The sequence below is a fragment of the Phasianus colchicus genome, chromosome 14 (assembly GCF_987193195.1).
Source record: "Phasianus colchicus chromosome 14, bPhaCol1.hap1.1, whole genome shotgun sequence".
Lineage (NCBI taxonomy): Eukaryota > Metazoa > Chordata > Aves > Galliformes > Phasianidae > Phasianus > Phasianus colchicus.
In genome coordinates, this window is record NC_143449.1 from 20140447 (window position 1) to 20151692 (window position 11246).

The 11246-nt window shown below is 45.0% G+C and overlaps 1 protein-coding gene across 2 annotated transcripts in view; it reads right to left on the reverse strand.

Moving 5' to 3' along the window:
• Nucleotides 1-5615, reverse strand: part of MSN (moesin) — a 40346-nt gene extending 34731 nt beyond the window's left edge. The window contains exon 1 of one of the 2 annotated variants that reach the window (XM_031593951.2): nucleotides 5458-5615. In XM_031593951.2, coding sequence (XP_031449811.1) covers nucleotides 5458-5469 — 12 coding nt within the window. In that variant the 5' untranslated portion in view covers nucleotides 5470-5615. Of the gene's footprint in view, nucleotides 1-1463; nucleotides 1710-5457 lie in introns of those variants that run through there. The other variant, XM_031593952.2, reaches the window with a different exon arrangement.
• Nucleotides 5616-11246: the final 5631 nt, after the last annotated feature.

The following is an 11246-nucleotide window of genomic DNA, read 5'->3' on the forward strand; positions in this document are numbered from 1 at the left end:
GAGTTAGCACTGAGATCTCGAAATTCTTTTAGAAGCACTCCACTGTAATCCTTAGAATAATGCCTGAGCACAGACAGCAAATTTATTGGGCAAATTCAGGGAAGCCTTCTTGCGACACAGGAGGAAAGAAAAAAAAAAAAGAAGAAGAAGAAAAAGAAAGTCAGCCAAATAAGGCTGTTTGAGCTGCACCAAGCCAGGAAAGAGTGCAGGAGATGACGTAGTTAGAGGAAGCTTTTAGTCAGTTTCCTTTAAAACTGGGAGCAGGGCCAGAGCTACCTCTGCCAGACAAGTTTCCCTGAGAGGTGTCAGTTGATCAGAAAGGATGCAGAGATCCCAGCAACTCAAGGATCTCCCCACAACCCAGTTTCACAAAAAGACAGAAGGTATTTGAAAAGTTTGCCAACTGTCTTTCATGAAGCTACCTAGAGACGTCAACACAAGCTCCGCACAAAGAGGAATTCACTTCAGACCAGATATCACAGCCACTATGCATAAAACAACAGAAGTGAGTTTCCTCTAGAGGCAACAATGACATTTCCTGTCAAAAAAAGGAGTCCATATTAAGACATCTTATAAAGTAGCTGCATGAGAAAAGCAAGAATTGCAATTAACAATCAGGGTTAATTAATCAGATGAGGCAGTTGCCCCAAGGAAAGTGCTGCAACCCCTTGCAGGTCCAAAAAAAGTACTCCTTGTAAATGAGATAGAGTGATATGCAAGAAGCAAGTAATGACCAGTCCCCTGATACTAAGCACTATTTCCCCTGTAGGATTCTTACAGAAGTAGCAAATCTAAAGCTTTCCTGGGGCTTTTATTATATGCACCTTACCAGCCTACTTCTTGCTCAAGAAACAAACTAGAAAGCGAAGAATTAAAAATCAAATCAACTAATATTTAATCCTATTGAACCTCTGATATGATATGCACTCAACCCTAATAATATGCCATTTAGTTTTACGAACTAGGTCACAATTACCAGTTTAGATCAGGCACTCGGGATAAGCCTTCCTTGCTACAGTTTAAAACCGCTGTAACGGATGTTTTCTGCAGTGCATTGACAGTTGGAGGTAGGGCTTTCCATAAGAAAGGGAAGTAAAATGTTAGCATTATGTATAAACAAAGTGAGCACAAAGGTTATTGAAAATACCTGCTTAACTTCAGCATAGGAGGCTCAGAAGTACAAACTGAAGCCTCTGCTCACTATCATCAGCACCAACTGGTTCATCTGCCCAAGAAGCAAAAACCTTGCTACTTCTGCCAAATCCAGGAACATAATGCAAGGTAGGGTATAACCATCCTATGACAGATATAAATCTATAGCTCTGGTAGTTAACCTGGTCCCACAGCACGCTCAGCATGTTTTAGCTATTGTTACTTCCTAAGTACAAACTCATCTGAAATCCACCAACAGGGCAAAATCAGCTTTTATACAAAGCAAGGCCTTTGAGAGCTCTGAGTCACACCTTTTCAGTTCAATTCAATGCACGTGGGTGCTAGAAGAAAGATACAATGGATTGGTTTGCCCAACTAGTTAGCACCAATATCAGACCAAAGCCCAACTTTGATCAGCAGTGCCAAACTTTTTTGAGTTATACTGAAGGATGGAAATAGGGAGATACGACATCACAGGATCAACCCTTGGTAGGCAGAAGGCATCTGGAATGCTTTCAGTGTTCTGTTACAGCACAGTAGGATTCCAACCCAGGGCACCAAAAGTAAGTGCCCATCCATTTCCAGTTATTGTTCCTACCATTGTCTACCCTCTGCCTCCAGCTTTTAAGACCCCTAGAAAAGTCCACAAGAAAAAAAAAATAATCCAATGCTACAAATGTAGCACTCTGCTTACAGCTGCCACTTGGTTGCAGAGTTCAGTAGCAAGCTACCGCACCTCAAGAAACGACCCAGCAGGATCTCCTGACACTTGCTACGCAGTCCCACAACAACCTTTCTCCTAACCAGACCTACTCCAATCCTAAAGGCATCTGTAGTCCAACTGAAGCCCATCAATATCAGCTACAGGCAGGGTCCTTCGTGCATCTTTTGGCAACTGTTATGCTGAATTTTAGAAAATATTAAGGGAAAAGGCAGCAGCAAATAAGATTTGCTTTTAAATCTGAACTATCATAGTAAACTTGAGACCTGCAAATCTCACTGCTCTTTTGTTCTGAGGACTTCATGCTTGTCCAAGCTGATTTTCTCTGCAATAACAGTTTGAAACATAGAAGACTTATGTTCTGTATGTACAAAGAAACAGTTCTGCAAATACAGAAAGGGGAGTCCAAACTCTACAATCCCCACTTTGAATCTGTTAGCTCTGATTGTATCAATTTATCTATGTTACCTAAAAGAGAACCGCTCAGTTCCCAGTGATAGGACAGTCACAAGAGTTGAATACACACTTCACACAAGGTAGATGCTCACACTCTCAAGTTCTCAGTGACAAAGTCATTCACATAGCCACTAAGCCAGTACATTCATGGACAAAATAGCTAAAAATACATTGAAATACATGTGACTGGCACAAAAGAGTTCTTCCCTTCCATTATTTCTTCGCAGCTAAATGTTTCTTGCAGTATTAAAGTTAAAGCAATTAACTATGGGGCTTGGACCAGCTGTCAATGTGACAACTCATTCATTTTTATCAAGATTTGGAACCTAGTGTGACATTCAGCTCTATCAACCCTGAAATGGCTCAAGACCAGAGTACAAGACAGTGAACATGAGATCAGAGCCAATCACAGCCAACTGACTTCTCACAACCAGCAGAGTTTGAAACTGACAATAGTTTGCAAGAGGCATTTTACCAACCAACCACTTCCACCCCTTTGCAATACAAAGCGTAGGGGGAATTGTACGTCCTCTTTTACAAGTGCTTCAGCTGTTTACATCCTGCACATCTTTCAGAAAAAAGTATATATAAATGGAGCTGGCTGCTTAACTATAAGAGCACTCAAGATAAAACAATGAAGCCTTCCTGGGAAGTGTGTGGCAGGATTAGTAAGCAGATCTGTGATGCATTTTCTACACAGTCTACAACAATCAAACCCCATCTTGACTGCAGACATTACACTACACAGCGGCAAATCATGTGCCACTAGTTCGAAGGTTACCTGATTTAATCTTGGACTCCTATTAATAGTGTACTAAAGCATAGTGCCCCTGTGAACGAATCTCGTGTAACAAGCAATTTCTAGCTAGATATGTTAACATTTAGCCTGACTTACCAGAAAGCAGGGCCTCAGAACTCAGCAGGTTTTGCTGCTCAAGCCACAAAGCAGCCACAGCATGTTCTGTATGCTTGGTGAGATGAATGATAAGAGCTACCAAACACTTTAGACACAAATGTTTTTCCTGCCCAGCCAGAACTGTTCCCTGGAACATTTCCTCCATCTGTCTTCTTCACAATGGATTTATTTTTGTGATGAAGCCTACATATAGCTACATCTAGCTGCTCGAGTTTCACCCACATTTGACCTCAATTAAGGAAAGTTACTTTGTTTTATTGTTTTGTTAATTAAGTAGTTATTAACAAATCTTAAGCTAGCATGTTAGTGGTCATGTTTCTTTCACATGAAGAACTGATTACACAGTTATGCCAGTGTTTCCTGTTCCTGTAAACCACAGCACAAGAAATGATGTTTAAAGTATTATTTCAGTTGGGTCTGCAATTGCAGCAGATGGGGCAGGAAACCGAAGCGACTGCTCTAGCAGGAGGCCTGCAGCTTTCTCTCTCAACAAGCACAAACATGTGAACCACTTTCTGCAACGTATAACAAAGTATCTAAACTTCTTTATCTATTCCAGCTCTGACTGTTCTGTCAGAACTAGAAAGCAGCAGATAGCGAACGTGAATCCAGCCTGGGGTGTGTCTCCAGATTGAAAGGAGGCTGTAAGCACCTTGTAATGCAGTGTCAAAACACTTGGATTCATCCTATCAGCAAGGAACCCTGCCTCATAAGCCTTTCCATGACATATTCGGGATTTGTGGTCTGATTCATGATAGAAGAAGTCACTCCACAACTGCAAACCCTCATCAGGCTAAAAAGCCTGAATTGCACTTTACACAGAAGTCCCTTAACCTGAGCTAGTTCTGTTGATCGTACTAAATTTTTTGCCTTTTTTAGGAAGTAACTCTTCACTAATCATTACTATTGTTTGAAGAAAGGCCTTCCAAAACCTTTAGGAAGTGCAGTCTTCTCAATCTTTAAGGGTTGAATTTGATATCCTTTAAGACTCCAACGTTTAAAATTAAAAGCAAAAATAAGCAAACAAACAAACAGGAAAATGCTAAAACACAGTAATCCAGCTCGTCTCAGGGATCTGGCATGCAGGCATTTAATACAGCAAGAAAAGCAGAAGTCAGTTAAATATGTAATTAATATCTATTTTAAAATGATAACATTAAGCTACTTTAAAAAAAAAAAAAATCAGGGTGGATTCTGTTTCAACTTCCCCTTATAGAGGGGTGTGGTTATTTTGTTTGGTTCCCCCCCCTCCCCCCTTCTCTCGATGTAAGAGATACGGTCTTTCAGTTTAAGCACACAAGTCCCTAGGCCGTTTCAGAACATTCTGAGTGAGGAAACATCCAGAGCCTTCCAGTCTGATCCTTCCTGTTTTATCAACCAAGGGTAGGGACCAATTCTTTCTGCGGACAGGATAAATTAAATAAAGGAGAGAAAAAAAAAAAAAAAAAAAAAAAAAAAAAGCTCCTTATTAGTCACTGAACTCCTGCTGTAACAGAGTCAAGTACGGACTTGAACAGACTTTCTGAAGTATCAAGATCTCTCCAGCCAAGAAATACTTGGAGTCAAGCTGGGGCAAACCTCCCCTAGCAACCTAAACTGACTAATTACAAGTTGTGAAAACCCCGAACTTCTCTTCCGCACAAAGCACATGAGAGGTAGCCATAGGTTTAATTAATTCCTCATCGGGCTCTCCAAAGATTCACTCAACGCGCTCCCAACACAGAAGACGCCGGCAAAGCAGAGCAGAGCAAAACGGCGCCTCGTTATTCAGACATTTTACAGAGGAGGACAAGCGGCATCCGGGCGGAGCTGCCTCGCTCGCCGCCGGTCAGTTGGCCGCCCCCCGCCCGGCCCGGCCCCTCCAGGCGCGGGATGCTGCGGCGGGACAGGAAGCGACCGGCGAGGAGCGCGGCACAAGATGGAGGGGCGGGCGGATCCCTCCCCACCCGCCGCATCTCCGCCGCCGGGCCCGCGCCGCGACCCCGAGAAACCCTTCCTCCCGCCCCGGGTCACGGCCGATCGGTGGCCGCCGCCTCCGCCGGTACCTCCAGGACCCAGCCGCCAGGAACGGGGCGAGCCCGGCCACGAAGAGCTCCCGACGCCCGACGGGGCGGGCAGCCGAGGCTCCGCCATCCCAACCCCGCCGTGCCCCGGAGGAAACTCGGGGCCGGACAGCCGGGTGACGCTCCCGGAGCGGCTGCGGGGCACTCACGGTTTTCGGCATTTTCCCGGCGTTCTGGGCACGGCGGGCCGCTCGTCCTGCGCTGCTGGGGCTCTCCGCGCTGCTTCTAACGGGATTCTCTCGCCCGCCCGTCCCGGCGCAAACCCCACCCCGCCGGCGGCCGCCTTCTTTTGGGGCTGTACGGGGGCGCGGCCCGCCCCGTTAGCAGGGCGCGGCGCTTTCCTGCCTCGCGGAAGGCGGGGCCGGGAGACGCCGCCGGCACTGCAGCAGGCCTCGCCCCGCCGGAGGGACCCTCTGCGAGGCGGCCTCGGAAGGGGAGCGGCTGTTGGTGGCGGCGGCCGAGGCCCACCGGGGCAAAAGCTGAGGAGTGAGTGGTCCGTCGTTCCCGAAATCACGTGCCCGAGAAACCGGGAAAGCCCGGGTTCTGAAGTTCATTTGCGTCTCTGATGTCACTGGGACTTCTGGTCCTTATTGAAAGCATTATTTTAAACATTACCCGCGTGTTCTGGGTAATTGCACTTTTCAGAATAAGAGGTCGGCAGTGGTGTGCGATGGATCCTTTTTTATTTAGTCTGAGTCATGCAGACTGGGTGCAGCTCAGAGGTGCTGTGGTAAGCTGATGGTCTTTTGACTCATGAGCACATTCACTGAGCGTGCTGTCATGTACAGTTCTCATAGCTGCCTGTTTCACTATAAAGCACTCCACCAGCTTCAGGTATTTGAAAAGGATAACCAAAGGGGCTGTGGCTTCCAGTAGTTTGGCAGACACACCACTCCTCAGAGACCATCACCATAATGACATGGTATAAATGAACTGTCAAATCCATGAATGAAAATAGTCTGAGGACCACTCCAAAGTTTCCTGTGGTATCTCTGGGAGGGAGCCACTGATGGACAGAATCAAGTTCCAGCATTTTCACAGAGTTTTAAAGAAGGCATTTCATCTCATTTGGGACTTCGAACATAACTGTAAAAAAAAAAAAAAAAAAAAAAGTAATTTTTAAAGTTATCAACTTGTGTCTACAAGAAGAAATTTAAACATTCTCAAGAAATGTAATGATTAATTTTTAAGGAAATTTTTAAGGAAAAAAGTCACTGGTTTCCTAAGGGTCTATTTTACACAGTTGCCTTAGTTGCCTTTTTCCTTTTCTGACTCATTTTTACTCAGACTTTTTCATGACAATGTTCCACTTTTTTTTTTCTTCCCTCCTTCCCCTCCCCACCCCCCGCCCCCCCAGCGGAAAATGATACTGACAGAAGAGCTCCAGAATAACAAAAGGACTTACTTGTGATTTTAACAAATCATAGGGGGCATGCATGATGCCAGGTTTGAATTTTGAATCCAGGATTAAGAGGTTTCCCACTGATTCAAAGTTGCCCTATGAAGACTTCTTTGTTATTAAGCTGACAATATATATGATGGGAAAAGTTGTGTTCCATTTCTGTTGGAACTTCTATTCCTAGGTTCCTTCATAAGACTGAGGTTACTCTCTGGAGGATTTAGTCATTCTTTTTCATAGAGATAATAGAATGCAGATGATAAAAGTCTAGCTATTTTCTTGCTATATTTAAGGAGTTACAGTTTAGCATTCAAGGAACTGATATTTTCATCATAGTGCTTAGGACAGCAGCCATGATGCAAAGGAAGTCCCTTGCTAGTGAAACAATTGGATCCAAAGTAATCATATTTGCACTCATGGTGTGCTGGACATTGCCTGTGTACATAGAAAGTCACTAACTATATGTCAAGCAGTCTGTAAGCAGTCTGAATGGGTGAGACAAAGCAAAAGAAAGTCTTCAGCATGACAGACACTTCTTTCTTACCTCACACCACTTCTCTTGTCCTTCTCTACTGCTAGTAGCAATAGCTAAAACAAAACACTATTCACGCCATTTTGAAAGACAATGGTTCCTTGTGACAGGCAGGAGTCTCCAAGCTTTACTTTCTGTCCTACTTCTTTCTGTCCTCTTCCCTTAGAATGAAACTTCTGAAATGCCTGTGCTGCAGGATGCTCCAGCTACAATATATTCAGAAATCCCTGCTGTGGATGTGCTGCACCAAGATCTGACCTCCATCACAGACCTTTCCTTTGCCAGCTGCTGAGAAAGGATTGCAGTATCAAGTAGTCCATTTGCTAAGCTATCTTTAAAGGCCTAGCCATGTGTGAAAACAAACCAATCCATGGATTCCTTGAGAGCTACAGACAAGAGTTATCTTTCCTACCCAACTGAAGGATGAGATTTTAAGGGGTAAAAGAGTCGGCTGTCAAAAGCTCCTCCTCAGAGGAGTCTGTATAGATAAGTAACATTGCCCAGGGCCTCAAAAATGCCATTATTTCCAGCCCACTCAGGGCCTAGATAATATTTAAGTATTTCAGAATTCTAAGCATTCTTCTGGGAGAAGACCTGGTATTTCTCGGGGGATTTATTATCTTGGTTTTCTTCAGATCATATATTCTTTTAGATAGAAAAAGCACATCAGTGATGTGGTCTGGGGAAAAAAAAAAAAAGAAAGAAAGAAAGAAAAAAGAAATATTTAGCATGAGCTCTTTCTTCAATATACTGGGTAACTTAAAACTTTCCCATAGCTTTGAAAGAATCATAGACTTTGGGTTGGAAGGGGCCTTTAAGATCATCTAGTTCCAACCCCATGCTATAGGCAGGGACATCTCCCACTAGACCAGATTGCTCAAAGCCCCGTCCAGTCTGGCCTTGAATGCTTCCAGGGACGGGGTACTCACAAACTCACTGAGGGCAACTGTCCAGCCAATTCCTTGTTCTTATATGATTGGTCCAGCCATCAAATCCATTTTTCACCAGTTTTGCAAGCAGGATATCATGAAGGACAGTGTCAAATGTCAAGTCCAGGTAGATCACAGAATCACAGAATTACCAGGGTTGAAAAAAACCTTCAAGATCATTCAGTCCAACCATCTACCTATCACCAATAGATGATGTCAGTTTCTCTTCCCTTATACACTGATACTGTAATTCCATCATAACAGGCCACCAAGTTTGTCGGGCATGACTTGCCCTTAGTGAAGCCATTTTGGTTACCACCAATCACCTCTTTATTTTCCATGTGCCATGGTAGGGCCTTCAGGAGGATCTGCTCCATGATCTTGCCAGGCACAGAGGTGAGGCCTGTAGTTCCCTGGATCTTCTTTTTTTCCCTTCTTGAAAATAGGGTTATGTTTCCCCTCATCCTATCAGTGGGAACTTCACCAGACCACCGTGATCTTTGTTATGTTGTTTGCTTTCTACACTTTAAAAATTTTTCAGCAATGGGAAGAACAAGAGGGAATCTAACAGATATTCTGGGACCTGACTCCAAATATTTGCAGCTCAAGTAATAGATAACACAGCTAGCAAGGACGAAACAGTGAGTGGGCATAAATTTTGCCAGTTTGGGTGAAAGGCAGTGTAAAAATGCTCAGAAGGCTAGGTAGGATTGGAACAATGTGAGCTTTAGAGACTGACACTGCCACCTTCTCAGTGCAAGAGGATGAGTAAAAGTACCCCTGGCCCATTTAATCTCAAACTAATCAAGAGAGATTATTCATATGGATGATGGAGGAATTAACTCATACTTTCTGAACAGGACAATTCAAAACTTTGTATGTATAAAACATAGAAAATCTTTTATCTAATAGAGCTCAGCCCAGTAAGTGCTTATATGCGACACTGGCAAACTTTGTTGCAGAAAGGGAGATCATAGAATCATAGAATCACAAGGTTGGAAATGACCTATAAGATCATCTAGTCCAACCGTCTTCACACTACCACTGCTACCACAAGCTACTAAACCAGATCTCCCAGCTCCTCATCCAGACGCCTCTTGAACACTGCCAGGGACGGCGACTCCACCACCTCCCTGGGCAGCCATTCCAGTGCCTGACCACTTTCTGAGGAAAAAAGTTCTTCCTTAAGTCTAACCTAAACCTCCTCTGGTACAACCTGCAGCCATTTCCCTGGGTCCTGTTTGTTGCCTGGGAGAAGAGGTGAAAACCCCTCTTCACCACAACCTCCCTTCAGGAAGTTGTAGAGTGCGATGAGGTCTCCCCTGAGCCTCCTCTTCTCCAGACTGAACAATCCCAGCTCCCTCAGCCACTCCTCATAAGATTTGTGCTCCAGACCCCTCACCAGTTTTGTTGCCCTTCTCTGGACACGCTCCAGGGCCTCAATGTCTTTCCTGTAGTGGGGGGCCCAAAACTGAACAAGCACTCGAGGTGCAGCCTCACCAGAGCTGAGTACAGAGGATGATCACCTCCCTGCTCCTGCTGGCCACACTATTTCTAATGCAGGCCAGGATGGTGCTAGCCCTTTTGGCCACCTGGGCACACTGCTGGCTCATGTTCAGCTGAGCATCAACCAACACCCCCAGGTCCCTTTCCTCTTCACAGTCATCCAGCTACTCGTCCCCAAGCCTATAGCGCTGCATGGGGTTGTTGTGGCCAAAGTGCAGGACCCAGCACTTGGCCTTGTTGAACCTCATCCTATTCACCTCAGCCCAGCGATCCAGCTTATCTAAATCCCTCTGAAGGACCTCCCTACCCTCAGGCAGATCCACACCACCTCCCAGCTTGGTGTCATCTGCAAACTTACTGAGGGTACACTCAATCCCCTCATTTAGGTCATCAATAAAGATTTTAAACAAGACAGGCCCCAGTACCGACCCCTGGGGGGACACCACTTGAAACAGGTCGCTGGCTGGACTTCACTCCATTAACCACTACCAGTTGGGCACGGCCCTCTAGCCAGATGAGTTGGATTCTTAAGAATCACAGAATCGTAGGAGTTGGGAGGGACCTCCAGAGATCATCAAGTCCAACTAAGCTAAGATCTTCAGCTGTGCCCCAGAGCAGCAGGCTCTTCGGGAGTTTTTGTTGGTTTTTTTTCTCTCTCTCTCCTGCTGAGCTCCCTTCTCAGGCATTTGGTATGGGGCTGAGTTAATGGTACTAGTGTGATGACCGTGTAGGACTCCTGCCTTTCTGACTAAGAAATTCCAAAACTACAGTTAAGGACACTAGGCAAGTCCTTTCATGCTCTGGACAGCCTGGTCTGGTGGTTGGTGACCCTGCCTGTGCCAAGGGGGGTTGAAACTAGATGATGTTTGAGGTCCTTTTCAAGCCAGGCTATTCTGTGATTCTATGCCTCTCAGAGAGCCCGAGAGCCCTCAGAGGCTGAGTGCTGGGCTGCAGTTGGCTCTTATACAGGTGACCACTGGATAGGAGTCTATCAGGAATGCATTTACACATTGAGGGTTTCTGAACATTTCGTAATGTAATAATCAGGAGTAAATGTATACAGACGCAGTTCAAGAGAATGAAAAAGGGCCAAGAAGGACTGCCATTACTGAACAGGAACCAGGGAGAAGCCAGTTCTGAGTGGATTATTCAAGTCAGTACATTCTGGCTGTTTAAAACAAAATCATGCCTGAGAGCACGTGGATCACCAGCACCCACAATGAAATATCACAGCTAAACTCTAGCTGCAAAGAGAGCCTGATCATAACAGGAAACAGTGGAGGCAGGACCGTGGTGCTGTGATACATTGGGTAGGGCGTGGTGATTGCTAATATTCAACCACAAAGGCTTTTAGTCCATGCACAACCATGGAGAACAGCCGGGGCTTTTTCTATTTAGTTCACGGGATGACAAAGGAGGAGGTCTATGGTCAGGAGGGAAGGAGGCTTTGAAAGGTATATTAATCTCATGCAGAATCAGCAGAATTATACCAGGGCTGAATTTGAGATAAATGAAGTGAGAGCAAGTTATTGTGGCAATTCTCGCCTAGTTTATTAGAAATATCAGAGTTCT